Source organism: Typopeltis vanoorti, chromosome 2 (assembly GCF_054136105.1).
Source record: "Typopeltis vanoorti isolate ZY-2024b chromosome 2, IOZ_Tvanoo_1.0, whole genome shotgun sequence".
Classification (NCBI taxonomy): Eukaryota; Metazoa; Arthropoda; class Arachnida; order Uropygi; family Thelyphonidae; genus Typopeltis; species Typopeltis vanoorti.
In genome coordinates this window covers 27,069,340-27,089,232 of record NC_143550.1, presented here as the reverse complement: position 1 = coordinate 27,089,232, position 19,893 = coordinate 27,069,340, and the positions used below count along the sequence as shown (strand labels likewise).

General features: G+C 32.7%; 1 protein-coding gene across 3 annotated transcripts in view; it reads left to right on the top strand.

Moving 5' to 3' along the window:
* LOC150108891 (uncharacterized) overlaps positions 1 to 19,893 on the top strand; it is a 461,422-nt gene that overhangs the window by 105,607 nt on the left and 335,922 nt on the right. For all 3 annotated transcript variants that reach the window (XM_090410738.1, XM_090410720.1, XM_090410728.1), the window contains one exon: positions 15,754 to 15,846. In XM_090410738.1, coding sequence (XP_090266864.1) covers positions 15,754 to 15,846 — 93 coding nt within the window. The remainder of the gene's footprint in view (positions 1 to 15,753; positions 15,847 to 19,893) is intronic.

Sequence of the window (19,893 nt, the reverse complement as noted above, 5' to 3'; positions counted from 1 at the left end):
TTTAAACACACGGTGATTCAATGCTTTTGCTTTGATAAAATTCACAACTTGAATAACAACAACATCCAAAACGGCTTTCAAATTATGTGGAAGTGTTTTAGATATGAAAGCATACTGGTGAAGGATGCAATGGCTTGTAAAAATATTTGGGTTGATTTCTTTAACTAAAGCGGTGAAACCTGATTTTTTTCCAAACATAGCAGGAGAACCGTCATTACAAATAGATTCTACTAATTCCCATGAAAGGCTATTTGAATAAAAAAAAATCATTCACCAAATTCATAATGTCCACTGCCTTTTGTTGTTTCTTTCAAGGGTTTACAAAAAAGAAATTCCTTTTTTATTTCATTCTGATGTATCTAGTAAAAACAAGAAGCTGTGCACAGTTAGAGACATCAGTTGATTCATCCAACTGTAAACTAATTCTTGCAGACTTTTCTTGATTTCCTCCGCTACCTGTACACGTATGTCTTCTGACGTTTCTCGAATCCAATCACAAATTGTATTATTTGATAATGGTATTTGTGTAATTTTCTCTTTTGCTTCTTTACCACACATCAACTCAAACCACGTCCATAGCACACGGCTTCACTAATGTCTCAGCAATTATATTTGGTTTCTTTACTTTGGCGACCCTCAATGTGACGCGATAACTGGCCTCCAGTGCTGGCTTTTTAGGGGTAATAAATCCATGGTCATGAAGTGTGATATTCTTACCAAATCGTGCTTATTTTATTTTAAATGAGGACTCTGACTCGTTAGAATGTTCGGGATGAACATTCTGAAGATACTCTCTCAATTTTGATGGCTTCATACTGCCATTGCCGAATATCTTGGAGCAAATGAAGCACTGCGGCTTTTGCACACCTTCTTTGTCAAGCACAAAAGTAAAACCAAAACCATATTGCACATATGAATCTTGATAACGTTTCTTTGGTGTGGTCATTCCTTGGGTCTGCAAAAATAATATTTTTTTGTATATAAATCCTGATCTAATCTTTCATTTTAAAAATAAACTAAAAAATAATATTTTAATGTATTTAAATCTTGATCTATTCTTTCATTTTTAGAATAGGCTAAAAATAAACTATAAGCTACTTACAATTAGCTTCACTTTGTGTGTGTTTACTTTACTTTTAATGTGTGTACTGAGAGCATGTCGAAATGAAGCAGTTGGAGTGTGTACCATACAGTACGTCACGCGCATGCGTAGGAGACGCAGATGCCATGGAGGCGAGCCTTGAGGGAGTGCAGATCTGGCAATTTCACTAGCTATCTTGAATCTTAACCAGGCATTTTGAGTTATTGGATGCTACAGTGAGAAAAAAGTCTATGCAACCTCACTGTTGTCCATGTCCGAAAAGAGACCTGAAATGTTGCTGGTGTGGCTGACAGACAGTACCAACATGGAATAGCCCGGAAATGTTGATAACATAACTATTTTTGGAATATATTAATAGCATAATATGTTTATTTACCTGCTATTCACTCTACCCCCCTGGGGGTATGGGTACCTCAGGTTGGGAACCCCTACCCTAGACCATGTAGTTGTGATCCAAATTCGTTGACATAGAGCTGTTAAAATTTTAACTGTCTCTTCTCCTAGGACTTTGAGCAGCTAAATAGGTATTCCATCCCCTCCTGATGCTTTCTTACTGGATAGCTGTTGCAGTGCCCACTTTACTTCACTCTCCAGTGGTAATGTCTCCTGTGCATAATCCTGCTCTTCAAAGTTTTCAGTAATTTGGAGTCCTTTCTATAAAGGATTTCTGTATATTCTTTATCTTTCTTTGATGTGTGCTGCTTCTGTAAGGTACCTTTGTGATTACTTTTCAGTATTGTCACCTTGCTGCTGAACTTTCCTGTCAGTTCCCTGATCTTTTTGAAAAGATCTCTTGTTTTTCCTTTCTTGTTTTGGTCTTTTGTTGGCATTCCTGGTTAAAGTATTTTTCCTTGTCTCTTCTGTCTTGTCATTGAAACTCTGCTTTCAAATTCTGTACTTCCTGCAAATTTCCGGTGGCCTTCATTTTTCCTCCTTCCCTGAGCAGTTTTGATGGCATCTTCTGACAGCCATTTGGACTTCTTCTTCTTATAAATTGTCGGAATATTCTTCTTTGCTTCTGTTTTAATTAATTATATCTTTAATTTCTTTCCATAGTTCATCCAGTTCTCTTTCACACAAATTATGCATGTTGAATCTGTTCTGTATACTAATATTATATTCAGCTGGTATGTCTTCAAGATCATATCTAATTGATATTTGTGTTGTTTTCATTTACAAAATTACCATTCTGGTTATAATAATTTTTCTGTTAAGTATTTTTAAGGCTATTATTTTTATTTTTATTTTTAGATGGAATGCTGCTCTTGGGAGATTTGGACTTTATAAATTCTGGCCAAAACAAATGAATGTTTTTACCACTGTGGGAGATAGATCTTGGATACCATATTCGATACTAGTCATGATTTCCAGAACAGGTACTTGTCTAGGAGTGAAGACAAAATTATTGCCTGAGATTATTGATGGCATCTTCTCTTGATGGCTGTGATAAATTTGCTAATGTGTGATCTTGTTGTAATGCCTGCCTGAAAGAACATAAAACCTACATTCAAGATCATCCATATGGCAAGTCAGAACTGTTAGACTTGGCTGTACTCCAGACATTTCTTTGCACAGGATTAACTGAAAGAAGACAGCTGTGCTGCACAGAAATTTCTAGGTTCTCAGACCTAGAAATTTGCCACTATTTCTACACTATTTCTGGAATCAGCATTGGCTCTGAAACACCTCTCCTAATGTCAATAGGTATGGCTGCATTAATGTGCCAGAGTTTTTACTATAGCAGTCTAATTGAGTGGTGTGTTTTGTAATTTGTGTCCCCAAAATGCTCATTATAAATCCAGACAAATATTAATAAATTCAGTAAATTATTTATTTTATTCTGGTGTTGTTTATACCATGAAGCACTGTTATGAATAACCAACAGCACTGAAGCTTATTTATATGTATAACAGTGACTTATGTGCGTACATATGGGCAAGTCGTTAAGGTGAAAGAAGGAATCTGTACTGATTGGTTTCTTGAACAGCTGGAGATTGTTCTCCTTGGGAACAGTGTGAGGAAGTCTATTCTAAAGAAAGATTTGAAAAAATAGAGTGAAACTTCAAACTTAATCAACCCAGTTTTCATCACCATCACAAGATTATGAAGGAAACTGGATTCATTGAGATGTTGTCCAGCTTGTATATTTACTTACTTAAAGGTAAGTGGAGAATGAAGGCATCCAGTTTTGTGCAGGAGCACTTACGAACATACTTGTACTTAAAGCAGAAATATCTTTTTGAAAATGGGATTATTGAGTATGTATGAGAAGAGGGGTGGGTTGGTCTTCTATGAACTAATTGCCCTTTTCCAGATAACATCATCAAGCATTTCAAGGAAGGTTTTCAGTGCACTCTGCCAAATGTGAGAGCACTATTCTGAGGTAACATGGATTTGACATTTATGTAGTGTTAGGTTTTTACAGGCAAGAGATGTATCAGTTAGAAAAGAGCACCAAGGTATTTGAGGTGAAGGAGGAGGCTATGAATATAATGTATCTGTGCCAGAAGGCCAATAGTGTAAGTCAGCCCAGGAAGAGAAATCTGATCTTGACTGATCTGAGTATTATGAAAGGTATAGGAAAGCAAAGTTAAGACTTTTCTTACAAGGGGAATGTGTTTTTGGTAACGCTGAAGTTTGTTAGTTGTCCTTGCCTCACTGAAGAATGGTAAGGAGATGATGACCACTAGTATGGATTCCTCCACTCTCCTAGCAGATATTTGTACCTGCCAAAAAGCAGGTAATCCTGCTTTTTGGTTACAAACCAAGGTAAAGTTGAGAGCTGCTGTCACGTACGCACAGTAAAATTTGCATAATCCTTTTTACCTGCGTTTAATGCAAATATCTGACTGTTCAATATTAAGGAAGATTTTGAAACTAAGAACATTAGAACACTACAGGAATTTTCAAATAAAAAAGAAAAACGGAGTGCACTGTTATCAGCAAAACTATGCTTAGGATTCATACTTAGTGAGAGAAGGCATTTATGTGTAGAAGTTCAGTACCTTGGGAAACTGTGGCATGAGGAGGAGAATCTGAAAAGAGGAAACCATCCATTATGACATGCAGCAGTGAATGGGTAGAGAGCAAATGGCCAAGTTGCAAAGGGTGGAAGGCATACCATAAGGTGGTATTTTGGTAGGCAGGCAGGCAGGCTTTTGGGCCAGACTTGATATCTTTTGGAAATGTCAAGGCTCACCACATGAGTTGCTCTCAACTTTACCTTGGTTTGTAATCAAAAAGCAGGATTACCTGCTTTATGGCAGATACAAATATCTGCTAGGAGAGTGGAGGAATCCATACTAGTGGTCATCATTAATTAATTTCTGGGCTGACATGTAGTTGGCAAAGTTGTGAATATTCACCACACAGAAGTTTTGAAATATTAGTGAATAGTATGTTGTAGTAAATTTTTTTTGATCATAGAATTTTACTTTGGTTGGCTGTTTTCACTGGTTTGCTATAGTGAGCAAGTTTATTATGGTGTTTGCTCTAGTGAGAGAGTTGACTATAGTGGAACGGTTTCCTGTAGTGAGAGTTCAGTTAACTTTACTTAGTATTGCATGAATAATGGAGGAGTTTGACCAGGATGTTTAGAATGTTTATTATAGCAGTTTGCCCTATGAAAAGTCACCCGTATCATCTGCTCTAGCTACTTTTCAGGTTTCTGATGAATTTGTCTACCTCGAGTATTATTGGATACTTCTCAGTACATTTCTCTTGAATAATTTTATTCCCTGTTCTTTCGTGGTTCACGGACAATTCATTGCAGGAAAAATCATCGCAGAATAAATTCGCTGAAAGAGTTATTCACTAGAAATTTGAAGTCAGTTTGGTTTAACATGTGTTATGTAGAGGTGTGTGATATTTGATAGTAAATTGTATCTGAGAGATACTGTGACCTCCGATTTCAGTATAGTATTGGTTTAGTTTTTTTTTTATTTATGTTGAAAATGGCTGGAAAAATATATTGACAGGATAATCCATCAGATGTTGAAGAGATTCAGCAAATGTTACTCGAGTCCGATGATCAGAATGATGAGTCGAAAGTGAAAGTGATATTTGATAGTAAATTGTATCTGAGAGAGATACTGCGAACTCAGATGTCAGTATAGTGTTGGTTTGGTTTAGTTTTTTTTTATTTACCGTTGAAAATGGCTTTAAAAATATATCGACAGGATAATCCATCAGATGTTGAAGAGATTCAGCGAATGTTACTCGAGTCAGATGATCAGAATGTGAAAGTGATATTTGATAGTAAAACCAATAACTCCAATGTCGGTATAGTATTTGTTTAGTTTTTTTTTTGGTTTATTTTTTCAATTTCTAGATTGTAACTGAAAATAAATAAACTATCATGTATTATATTTGTAGTGTTTTTTTTAAGTTTTATCACTTTTCAGCACATACTAGTAATGAATGTATCTCTCAGATACACGCGACCTAAGCTGCAATTTTTTCAACCACGATCTCCGTAGGATTAACCTCCCAACCGGCCAGGACGTGTGTATACGTCCATCAAATCCTGGATATGAGTCAGACCACCTGTTGAAAAAAAACATGGATATCAAGTGCATTTGACTGTCATATACATTAGAAGGTGTGATAATAATCCTTCAAGCTGACAAGAACACTTAACCAGATTACCTCCCGTACATAGCTATGTTCAGTTACATATTTCCAGAAATGCAGTTGCTTGCTGTTTGCTCGGTAACTGGAATCTAAATTGTATTACCTACAAGTGTTACATTTATTTTTGCTACTTGTTTTATCATATAATTATAGTTTTTAATGCCAGTGCAAATAAGAGATCCTTTCATATTTCTTCACTTAAGATTGTATCACTCTGGAGAACAATGAACAATGGCACTGTAATTTTTTTTTTTTTTTGCTAATTGTCTTAGTTGCCAATATATTTTATTCTCCCAGAACTTGTTTCAAGATAATTATTTTTGTCAAACAATTATTTTATAAATTCAGAAAAATTCGAATCTTAAAATAAATACAGCCTCCATCTGTTACAAATTGTTTTCTTTATTTTTTGTTCATAATCCTAGTTAGAAAATTAGTTTGCAGATTGCATTAAGGTTCACTCTTTTACGACATTACCTTATAGATAATCATATGTAAATCTTGAATCATATCACATAATGTATAATATTTTATAATGTAATATGTAGTTCTTTGCACTTCAACTTTCTTGGTTTCCTGGAATCGCTCATTACATATTGAAATGAATGGCTATTATGAAGTAAACTGTTATGTACATATTTTCTGCTAATTTTGATATTATGTGGCGGTTTTGAAGTAGTGAGACTTTCCTATACATTTGAAACATGTATAGGTGCATGCGTCAAAATAAAATTTTATTTCCAAAATTTTCATAACAGAATTAAAGTTGTATTTTGTCTTTGATGCCCCCATCCCCGTCGTCCTTCTAAACTATCACACACAAATGCTGCTAGGTAACATGTGTGCATTTTCTTTTTATTTGAATTCGTTATTTTTCCAAAGTAATTATACCAGATAACTTTTAATATTCCGATACTGAAATTAAATTGTGATTATTACAAATGAGCAAATCTTGTATATTATTTCCTGATAAATATAAATCATTAAATTATGTGATATTGGGGAAATAAATTAATTTCCCCAATATCACATAATTTAATGATTTATATGATGACACTGTTTTAAAAAAACAGTGTCATCATACAAAAGCAATATAATAATAAAATTAAAAAAAAATATTTTTAAGAGAAATATTTAAAAAAAAAAATTTTTTTTTCACATTAATCCGTGATGAATTTTCGTGCGATTAATTTTCCCCACTATTAAATTTCCAGCGATGAATTATTCAGTGAACAATTTACTGTCTGTGCAAACAACTTTTTATTTCTTTCTAACTGAATCATTGCTTTCTTCAGATTTTGTCACCAAGTTTCTGTGCTTTGGTTCTTGTTTTCAGATATTTTTTTACCCCTGAAAGCCACTTGACTTTGACTGTTTTTAAAACTTTTTTAGATACTTTTCTTTCAGCATAATATTTATTTTTATGCTGTTCTAAAGTACGTTGATCCTTTTGTATTTCAAATCCTCTGTGTACAGGGATTTGAAACCTGTGTTGAAGGTATCACTCTCATCAATAACATAGTCAATAAGACTGTTTTTTCCTGCTTTCCCTTAGCACATGTGATCTATTATCTGATTCCATCCCTTGCCAGTATTCTAATTGACATTTCCTTATGAACAAAAAAAGTTTGTTCATAAGGAAAATGAATTTTCTAGTAAAAAAGTTTGACAATCATATGTGTAACCTAAGAGCAACAGCTTGTCCGGGTTAAAAAGTTATGTAATGCACTATCATTATATACACATATGTACATTCATATCAATCATTAGTTGCATCAGTCTTGGGACTGGTAGCTCAACAGCAATTTCCTCCATTCCGCTCTGTCATTGGCTTTCTTCTTAACTTCCTGGTAACTCCTCAAACCTGTGTTGTCTTTAACTTGATCAAGAAAGCTTTTCCTTGGTCTGCCTCTTTTTCTTTTCCCCTCTATTTTGCCTTCAGTTATTCTTTTTCGCAAGTCCATCATATTGAAGTATATGTTCAAACCACCTATCCCTTCTAATTTTGATCGATTTAATTAAAGTTCTTCTTTCGTTTATCTCTCCCAGGACTTGTTGGTTTGATTTTTTTTCTGTCCATTTTATTTTGTTCATGTGGCGCCAGCACCACATTTCAAATGCCTCCAATCTTCTTACATCTTCTCTGTCTAGAATCCAGGTTTCACATCCATACAGTGCAATGCTCCATATCAATGTCTTTACTATTTTTTTTTCAATTGTAGGTTGAGTTTTCCTGTTAAAATGCTTTTCATCTTGGAGAATTGGGCTTTTGCGTTGTTTATTCTTCTCTGTCTTCTCTTGTTCTGCCATCTTCTGTTATTAGGCTTCCTAAATATTTAAAGGTTTTCACTTGTTTTATTTGTTTCCCACTGATGTCTATATGCTCTATATTGATAGGGATTTTGCCTGTAACAATGATTTTAGTCTTATCTGTGTTGATTTTCATTTTATATTTTTCAAGGTTATTATTTAGTAATTCTAGCATTGTTTTTAACATTCTTCTGTTTTCTACTACAAGGGCTATGTCATCAGCAAATCTTATACACATGACTTGCTCACCATTTATTTTTATGCCACTATTTATTTTATCTTTAGTTTCCTGAATGACCTTTTCAATATATAAATTAAATAAAAGTGGTGAAAGTATACATCCTTGTCTTACTCCACTCTTTATATTTATTATTTTCTCTTTATCATTGATTTTAATCTGTCCCTTTTGATTTTTGTAAATTTGATAAATTATTTTCCTATCCCTCAAATCTATGCTGATATTAGTTAGACAATTTAGGAGTATTTGCTGGTTTACTTTATCAAACGCTTTCTCTAAATCAAGGAAGCAAATGTAAGTATTTTGACTAAGGTCTAATCTTCTCTCTATTATTGTTCTTAAACAGAGTATTGCCGCTCTTGTTCCTTTATTCTTTCTGAATCCAAATTGGTCTTCATCCAATAGACAATCTATTTTTGAATAAATTCTATTTTGAATAATTTTTAGCAGAATTTTGCTAACATGTGGGATTAAAGCTATTGTTCTAAATTGGCTGCATTTGTTTGCATTATTCTTTTTTGGTATTGGTATTATGGTTGATTTCATAAACTCCTTTGGTATTTCTCCTCTATCATAGATTTGAGCTATTAATTGATAGAGTAAGGTTTTTGTCTCATCACCTAGATTTTGTAGCAGTTCTATAGGAATATTGTCTACACCTGGACTTTTTCCCTTACTCATTTCGGACAGTGCTTTATCAAATTCTTCTCGCATTATTGGGGGGGCCTAGATTATCTTCATTTTGATTTTCTATGCTGATATGAGCATCAACTTCATCGCCATTATAGAGATTTTCATGATAATTCTTCCATTCCATTAATGTATCCTTAGATTCTATGAGTAATTTTCCATTTTCATCTTTGATGGCATTGATTTTGCTGTTCTTATTAAATTTGAAAGTTAGTTTGTTAATTTCTTTATAGGCTTTCTCTATGTTTTCTTTTTTTAAATAATTCATCTATGTTATTACACTGTTCTTCCAGGTATTCTTTTTTGGCTTGTCTACATTTTCTTGTAATTTGATTTTTAAGATATTTGTATTGGGCCACATCTTCTTCTTTAACAGCATTTTTATATTTTCTTCTTTCATCCATAAGGCCAAGTATTTCATCTGTTATCCACTGTTTTCTTTTTTCTTTTTCTGCATTTTTCAATAATTGATTTGATGAATTTGTAATTAACTCTTTAATCATATTCCATTGGTTTTTCAATATTATTCTGACTATTTATGTTTTCTGGAATGTTATGATCAGTTGCCTCTTGGTATCCTCTCTTTACTTCTTTACTCTTTAATTTTTCAAGGTTCCATCTTATTGGTTTGTATCTTTGGATTTGTTTCCTATGTTTCAGTTCTGTTTTCATTAAGACAAGGTTATGGTCACTACTAATGTCAGCACCTGGATAGCTTTTGCAATTTTTTATTTGGTTTCTGTATCTTTTCTTGACCAATATATAATCTATTTGATATCTATTTGAATCCCCAGGCGCTTTCCTTGTGTATCCTCTTCTTTTTGGAACTTGAAATAGTGTATTTGCTATTCTTCTTCTTATTGTGCTATCTTCTATCGAAGGTCAGCGACCATCTTGGCGAACAAACTTTGCTCTTGTGTTAATCTGAGCAGTTGTGCACTGCTCTTTCCTGCCCACGTCTTGATGTTGTTAAACCATGATATTCTTTTTCTTCCTCTATACCATACCTTTTGCCTCACTACCTTTGCCATCAATTCTTCCTACCAAAATAGTTTGTAGAAGTTGGTATTTGCTGTTTCTCATGATGTGTCCAAGATATGATGTTTTTCGTTTCTTGATTATTTGTACAAGATGTTTAGCTTTGCAATGGATTTTAAGACATCTTCATTGGTAATTTTTTCTGTCCATGATATCTTTAGCATTCTTCTGTATTTGCTATAACTAACTGTTTGTGTACAAAATATTTGTGTACAAAATGTGTACAAAAGTACATTCATATAATATGCACATTATATATTATTATAATATAAATAACCTAATAAAATCACAGGAAACAGGCTAAATATTCAGAGAAAGCTGTGTAACATTAATTAGGAACAAAATAAAACAAAGTAGTTAAGCACCATTTAAATTTTTTACATTTTACACCTGAAACTGGATCTTTTTTTAATACCAGTATGCAAAAAACCAGTCATTCATACAATTATTTTGAACAGAGCTTGCTCATTTCTGTGTGAAAATAAATATTCTTTCATTCAAGTTTTGTATTTGTTTGGGTTAGTTTCATTTCTTATTGTTAATGGTAGTGTGTTGAATAATTTTAGTGCTAAATAATTATAATATTTATGTATCGCTTCTTTCTTTGCTTTAGAAACTATATATTTTAGGCCCTTATGTCTACAAAGGAAAGCATCTTGTTTTGATATTTACATATTCGTTATCATTTTTGATGAAGAGCAGTAACCTACAGGTGTATAAATATCTAAGGGGTAGAATGTTTAGTATGGTGTATTTATTACACATTGCAGTATCTTTGTATTTGTTTCTAGTTGAGATTTGAATTGCTTTATTCTGAGTTGAAACCAAAGGTTTCAGCGTAGTGCAATAGAAGCCTCCCCAACTTAATATACCATATTGTAATGTTCTTTGAATTCAGGCAGAATATAATATTTTTAGCATATTTAAATTTAAGAATCTGTTTAGGTAGTAAAGTCTGTTTAACATATTCCTTACTTTATTTACGACATCAGTAATATGCAGTTTCAACTTAAATTACTATCAATTTTTAATTCCAAGTAAGTTATTACGTTGACTTTTTCTATTTCCTCGCAGTTGCACAATTTGAATTTGTCCTGCAATTCCAATCATGCAAAATTAATTGTGCACTGAAGTTCATTTTGCCTGTTGTATTTTGCAAATTAAAATTTACATATTTAGTTTTTGAGACATTCAGACTTTGTTTATTTGATTGGAACCAGTTTGTTACTTTTAAGAGATCAGCATTGACTACTGTTTGCATTTGTTCAGCTGTGTCCGTAGAGAAAATTAGTACTGTATCATCTGCAAAAGTATTTATTTTACTGCTTAGTTTAAGATTGCAGGAGTCCTTAGTATAAATATTAAATAAAAGGGGTCCTAAGACAAATCCTTGTGGTACACCACAGTGCACCATTTTGGAACTGCTATAGCTGTTGTTTATTTTTACAATTTGTGATCTGGCATTTAAGTAATTTTTGAACCAATTTTGGGCTGTTCCTCGTATTCTTATGACTTCTAATTTTTTTATTAATATTTCATGTGATACAGTGTCAAAAGCTTTGTGTATATCTAAAAATACTGCTAATGTTAGTTTATGTTCATCTAGGGAAGTATAAACTGTGTTTGTGAAGTTCAGTAAAGCATGTTCTCTACTAAACTTTTGCCTGAACCCATTGATTCTTTGAAAAGAAGTTGTTTTTGTCCACAAATTTCATGAGTGTAATTTTTACCAATTTCTCTAATGTTTTCGAAAAGACCAGTAGAAGGGAGATCAGTCTGTAATTTTTCAAGTTATTTTTCTTTCCCTTTTTGTAAATTGATACTACTACAGCCTTCTTAAAATCTGATGGAAACATGCTTGTCATCAGTGATAAGTTAAAAATGTTCATTAGGGGTTCCATAATGTACATTTGGCATTCTTTCACAATACTAGTGTTAATACCATCGTGTCCTGAAGTTTTGGTTATTTTTAGGCTGGCTATAACAATTTTGATTTCGTTTTCACAAGTGGGGAAAAGATACATGGAGTTATCAATTCTCTTGGAAGTGCAATTCTGAAGGGTGGTTTTAGCATTTTTCAGAACGCTTTCACTGACTGTGGCTAAGTGATTATGGAATTCTTCAGCTAATCCTCTATTTCCAATTTGTCTATTCCGATTGATATCTTTAAGTATGGGAGGGTTTGTTTATATCTTTGCCAATTAATTTATTCACAAACTTCCATTGTTTTCTGGGATTCCTTGGCATTTTTGGAATTCATTTCTATAGTATTCGTTTTTACTTTCTTTTAGCTTATGGTTTATTAGATTTCTATAGTACTTGAAATTGTGTTCATAATATTGATTGTGTGGGTATTTTTTAAACTTTTTATACACTTTATCTCTAATTTTTATGTAGTGTCTGATTTCCTGTAATCTAGCGCTTTGTTTCTTCCATTTTGTCTATTATTTTAACTTTAATTGAGTCCCATATTGTATTGTTCAATATCGCAAAAATTTATGATACGAGGTTTCAATGTTTGTTTCCGTCGTTATCTCTTCCCAAGAGACAGTGCTGAAGTTATGCTTCAATACTCTGGAGTCAATTGTTGTGTAGGGAATGTTTTCGGTTATGCTATCCTCTGTGCTGTACTTGCAAATGCACTTTGATACCAGTTGGAAAGTGATCTGCAAGAGGTTGGCACAGAACTGCTGCTTGGATTTTGTTTAAAGTTCCTCTTAAAGTTCTCCTGAATACATGATCTAGGCATATTCTACCACCATTGAATTTTCTCATGGGGGACATTAATATATTGTTAGTCCATGCATGGCTAGTAAATCTTGATAGGCACTGCTATTCCTCAGCAAATCAGTATTCATATCCCCAATTATGAGAACATTGTTACTTCTAATCTCATCTAGACTACACTTGAGTTCTTGTATAAAGTTGGACTCTGTGTAGCAATTTGACCTATATACAGCTGTTATATATTAAATATAAATTGACTAAATATAAATGACTGTCTAAATATAAATTGTCATTTTCAACTGTTTTCATTTTTATGTTGTTAATGTTATTAACAGATATGGAGTTTCGAATAAAGATAATCACACTTCCAGATTTGTTATCCTCATCCATTCTTCAATTGTGTGATTTAATACTTAAATATTGCTATATATTGCTGTGTATAATGCTCATTTAAATCATATAATTGTAGTGTTTCAACAGCTTCTTTTTGCACTTTTTTTTATATAGCTTTTTTGATGATATACAAACCTTAAACTCAGAATTCTTTATATTCCCATCGTTTTGCAACTGTTTGTCATAAAGTAAAAATCGGCTACTGAAAACTTGAGTTTCTTTCCCAAGTTTCTCTTTCAAATCTTATATTATCTTTCTATAGAACACCTATTAGGAAATTTCATTGAGAGAATTTATCTGTAATTCTCAAATCACATTTTCTACTCCAATAATCCGAAATTTCATCTTCTTATCAGGCCATCTGCAATGTAGCAGTTTTTTTTTGCTTTCACATTTCATCATTTTTGGTTGATTGTTATGTACAGAAGTTACCTGTACACATTTCACCTTTGGTAATTTTTTTTTTTTCCCTTTCCAGCTGAAGTACTACTGATTGCAGTTCTTTTTCAATGTTTTCTAGCATTACTTATTTCATTTAAGTTTTTAAGTGTAATTAAATTACTCCAGATGTTCAGTTTTTTTATGACAGTTTTATCTCTAATTCAGTTTACAATTCTTTCATCCATTTCTAAACTTTTTCAGTTAGTTTTCAAATTAGTTTTACAACTTTTGTGATATGCATCTTCTCCATTCTAAGCGAAATGTTCCCATGACTTTTTTTTACATATCTTGGCTTTCTGGAATTTTTCTGTTTTCAGGGAACTTCCTGACTCACTTGCTAGGAACTTTTGATACAATTTCTTCTTTTTTCATGACTTCCTCTTTGAGTCCACCATGATGATTGGAGTATTCTATCTTTGTAGACAACTTCACTACCATATGCCTCCCTGGCTGAATCAACATTTTCTTTAGATCTTATCATTTGGTTTTAAACTCCCCCCCCCCTTCAATAATACCTATATGTTGGAATCTACAGTTTGCCTGTAGATTCTGTAGAAGTAAGCAACATCAGTGTTGCTTATATTATCTTGACAAAATGAGCAACATTGATGTTCATTTTATCTTGATTGAAATTAGATAATGATCACTTTGTTTCACTTCCTCTGTAGTATGGACGAGTGCATCAAGTTTCTGATTTCATGCAAGTTTTTTTCAATGATAAAACATGTTGTTAGTAATGAACAGTTTCTGAACAGAAAGAAATCCAGCAGATATTCACCATGATTATTAGTTTTGCTCTTTTGTCCAGATTTTTCCAAAACATTTCTGTTTATTTAACATTCATAACGTTCTCTGTTTAATTTTTTTTTTTTTTTACATATCAGCATCGTTTATAATTACTTGAAAAATTACTCTGCTTTTTCCTACTAAAACTTCTCAGGAGATTCTAATAAGAAGGAAGTAATTCAACAGTAAAAGATTTGTGTCTCATTGTTCAGATTTTTCCATTTTGAATTTTTCTTACATCACTCCACTTGAAATTTTTATTTATGTTAGTGTTAAGTGATATAGCTACCTTTCCTCCCCCTTTTCCCCCATTAACTGTTTGCATGAATAGCAACATTTAGTTATTATTTATGTGTATTTTACCTTGGACTTCTTTGTGTCAGTAACACCAGTTACAGTTGTCATGTTTTTGCTTGGTCTGTTCATTTTACTTGTCTTCCATCTGATTTTGAGGTTTTCCATGGTAGTAACTGCAGTTGCTTGGTAAGTAGAGTAAGAGTGAAGGTTTAAATCCATTTTTAAGACCCTTTCCCCCCTCCCCCATGGGCCTATCATCAGATTATTTTCATTTATCTCTAAGTGTTCAGAAGTTATGACTCATGCTGTATATTTGATAATATTAAAATGATCACTGGAGACACAAATGTGTGGTCTAGAAAGAATAGAGGAGCAAATAATCAGTGGCAGAATCATTTTAAAAAAAGGAGGATATTAGGAAGGAACTTGACATGGTTTGCATTCTGGAATATGTGAGCAGAGCTAATCTGAGGTGGGAGGAAAATGTTGATCAGAATTTAGTAGCAATGTTTAATAATTATTGACCTTATTTAGTTATCTTGCATTAGCTACTCAGGTGCTGCTTTTTTTTAAAATTGTTCGTTATTGTTTAATTGCCATTTTGTGAATCTGATACTTAGGCAAAAATTCTATATTAATAAAATTTTTATGAGTCCCCCTCTTTTTTTTTTTTTTTTTAAAATTCTTTTGATTAGTAATGATATAAACTTTACGCATAGTACTTGAACAAACTTGGTCAACCTTGAAGCTGTTGGAATTGGAGGCTGAGGAGTGCATTTTTTGCATGAATTACAAAAATTACTTTCTCCCTTTGGTGAAATGCATTATTAAATAGGATGTTAAATACAATAACATTAAATAAATTTAATGCTAGTACTTCACTTCATGACTAATGCATTTGACATAAATCATAACTTGCTTCATAACTGGCTTAGTGATAGAATGAATCTTCTGCATTGATTTGTGGCTTGGTATGAAAACAGTACTATTTATGTACTAAAAGAAAGAACCAAAAGGCTTCACTTCGGCGATGGCTTTGAAATGACATTGGATTTAATATCCACTTAATTTATATAAGTACTGTTTATTTATTTTTTAGTGGAAGTTCTCCTTCAGACTCGGAAGAAATATTAGAAAATCACAGAAAAGATGATGATATTCACCTGGTTGTTCAAAGACCTCTTAAAATAAGGTAAATTAATTGATTATGTTTTTAAAATCCAAATGCATTTATTATTATAATAAAATTAAGAGTTTCAGAATATTCACATCATTTTTCTGTTTAGAAATCTTAGTGATCAAATTGTAATCTATACCTGATGTGAAATGGGAGAAAGCATAACTTGCATAAAAAATAAAGATAAATAAATGAAATTAAAAAAAAAATACATTAATCATTTTTACATGCTTACATGACATACCAAGCATTCTTAGTTTCTGTAACCATAATTTTAATAGGATAAAGTTTCTAGTCTTATGCTTGTAAGTATATATTTGTATTTCAGTTGCATGTGTTATCCTGGCTGATTTGTCTTATACATAAATATATAGAACATAAAATTATCAGATTCATTTAACAGTCAACAATCCTCACCTTCCTGTGGTGTGACCTGTTAGTGGATGTACCTGGATAATGAATGAGGATGGGATGGCAATTGAGGAATTAGCCAACACTAAATTGTATTCTGTATAGCTTAAATCACAAATAAAACAATGGTGCATTGTGATGAAATGTCATGCCATCTGATGCACTGCTTGATTAAACAAGGTACCCACCCTTTTTTGTCAGAAAACTATGGCAAACAATGAAAATCCTCTACTGAGCCAACTCAACCTCAGCAGCTTAAAGATTGGCACTATCACTGTAAGAGGAATCAGTTGAAAAATGGAACTGACATACAATTAGAAAAGTATACCACATTGGCATGCTTGGTGTTAAGAAAACAAACAAAAATACAACAAGTGAGGTATTGCTAAACAATAATTCTTCAGCCTCTTTATTCCATTCACTGTTGGATATAAGCCTCCTCAATAAATTTCCTTAGCTAATGTCCAATTATGGACATTAGCTAAGGAATTTTATGTAAAGCCTTTGTAGATTATCCTTCCATCTTGTTTTTTGGTGAACCTTTCCTTCTCTTGGTATCAATTGAGTGCTTAATTTTGTCCATCCTTCATCTGTTAATTACCAATAAGGCCAATCCACCTCTATTTACATGCTTTATAATACTTTCAAATTTCTCTATTCTGCTAATTTTTTTTCTAATTCTATCCCTCTTTTGTTATGTGCTGCATTTTTCTTTCCTGTAATAACATGACATATAAGAACATAAGACATGATAATTAATAAATAACATAAAAACGGATTTACCTTATGTATATATTTAATTAGTATAAAATTTTTGCCCAAGTATCAAGGGTATCTAGTATTTGGTATGACTTTCGGATTAAACAACCAGAACAGAAACTGGTATATTCAACAGAATGATGCACTCAAACTGCATGTACATGACGTAGAACATAATAGTCTAATTATATTAAGGTTCTAGTAAAATGAATTTTAACAAGATTTAAAAAAAAAAAATAAATAAATAAAAATCATTAAGTAAATAAAATAAATTAATATATATAATTAAATTTAAGTTAATTCTGGAATTTGTGAAGAACTATTTCCAATAAGAGAGAGAATTTAAATACATTTGTTTGATCTAGCAAGATCTCATAACTCTATGTGTATAAATGTTCCAAGAGACTATTATGAAGAACCTTAATTTTCTACCAAAGAACTCTGTGTCTGGTGGTGATAGCATGCTCCACAAGTCCCAATTGCTCTGGCACATGGAACTTAAAGTAGTCTAAATGTTCGCGACTCATGGCTGCAGATCCACCTGTTTGGCCAAGATACAATAATCCATGCTGGCAAGGAATTTGATATACTCCATGGTGGTCTAAATCAGATGTTTATCTTTAGTTGAGCCTAGAAAAGTAGATATCTTAATAGGACATGATAACACTTGTATGTCAACATATCTACATAGTTTGGCTATACTTCCTGAGACTTCTTTTAATATAGGGAATGATGACATGACAGATCACCACTGTATCACTATTTCTATGAGAGGCAGATGACTAGGAAACTCTATAATTATTAATTATCTTTTCAACATATTATTCTGTAAAACTGTTAGTAAGGAAGATGGACTTCATGCGATTTATTTCTTGGGAGAGTAGCACTTCATTGGAACAAAGAGTGCGCTCAATGTATAAAGTCTTAATGGTGCCAGATTTTTGATAATTATGATGGTGTGAAAGAGGATGAATGCAAAGTCCAGTATATGTTTTCTTTTTGAATACTGAGAAGTGAACTACCATCTGTCTGGCAAAGTAATAGGAGATCTAAAAAGACAGTCTGATTTGTTTTTTTCTAACTCAAGAGTGAACTGGATATGATGGCGAAGTTTATCTTATTGGCAAACTCTTGAAGGTCTGTACAGGACCCATGTACAGACCTTCTATGCCAAACTGCAGAAACATCATCAACATATCTGTACTATAAGGACAGCTTAGGAAGGATGCTATTCGGTACACGTTCAATCTTTCCACGAAGTAGTTAGGTAGTGTGGAAGAAAGAGGACTATCCATTACTGCCCTCAATTTGTTGGTAAAGTTTACTTTTGACATGTGAAGTAGCCAGAATGAATGACAAAGTCAAGTAGGCTGACAATTTCTGCTAGAAAAATTTGCTTGAGAAAGTTAAGTGTTTCATCTAAAGGAATATTTGTGAATAAGGATGCAAACTAGGCTGAAAAGGAGATAACCTGGGCAAAGACAAAGCTCTGATATCTTTCTTTAAAGTGAGAACTATTTTTAACAAATGAAAAGAACTTTCCTGTGAACCAAAAACAATTTGGAAAACTGTTTTGCAATTTTTTAATATAGGAAACCAATGCAGTCCACCACAGGATGTAATGGAATATTCATTTCATAGACTTTTGGCAGTCCATATAAATTATAATGCTCAGTACCAAACATGAAGATAAATCACTTGAATGGCAGGCATTTCAGGTGATGTGGTTAAAGCTGGATAAATGAAATGAGATCTCCAAGTAGCCTTTAAGGAATGTGGAGAGCTGACTACAGCTTTTAACCTAATGTCCAATCTTTACCACTTAGACACCCTATTTACCTAGATTATGAATAAGGATGGGCTGGCAATTTGGGATTTAGTTGACCAAATTGTATTCTTATGAGCTTAAATTAAAATAATGCGATGGTATCACATTATTTTCATGATGGAATTTCATGCTGGCTGGGCATTGCTTGGCTAAACAAGGCTCCTGTTGATAGGAAGTTAATAATGATGTAACCTTTCATGTAGAACTGCAATAATATTCTGTACACCTGGTAAACATATCAGGAATTTAGTGATGATAGTGGCAAATTTTAGAATGGCAAGCTCCACAATGATGCTTATTTGTGCCTTTTCTTCTTACAGAAAGATCTTAATGAAGCGTTTTTTGTGAGACCACAGGGAGAGATACAGAAGTTTTCAGTCATTAAACAGGACAGTTGACATAAATGCAAAGGTGGTGCTTTTGGAGATCTGAGCAGCAGAGTTAGGAAATGAATACCTACATGTAGAAATGTTCCAGAAAAATTTGGAGTAAAGGTCAAAGCTGATAATATATTTTTCTAAGTACCTGTTGATTTCTAAGGACAGCCCAATCATTATTAATACTGTGGGCTAACGTAAAGATGCATGTAAATTCACATAGAAATGTCTTTTTGAGTATGTTATTGTGGATAATGATATATTCACACTGGTTCAAGATACAAAGAGTGTAGAGGGGATATTGCAGGTAATCGCCATTTAGTTCTGAACTGGATAGAAATGAGTATCACGATGAGAAAAATATATATGAAAATGTTATGAAGAATTGGAAATGCTTTCATATGTGAACTGTAGAATTAGATATACAGATATGAACTCTATCATCAAATTCCTGATATGTACTCACATCATGTACAGATACTGTGAACATGGATGATTGTGAATATTATTTAGGTGATTACTATTTCATCATTTGGTGTGAAATCATCACCTTATTTATTGGGAGCCATGAAGTGGTTTGTAAAAGTTTTCATGTCTGGTCTCTAAAACACATTTTGTGTTATCCGATGCTTAGCCCTTTCACAGTTGATGTACTGATGTGTTTTTGGAAGTTTTTCCACTTGGTTA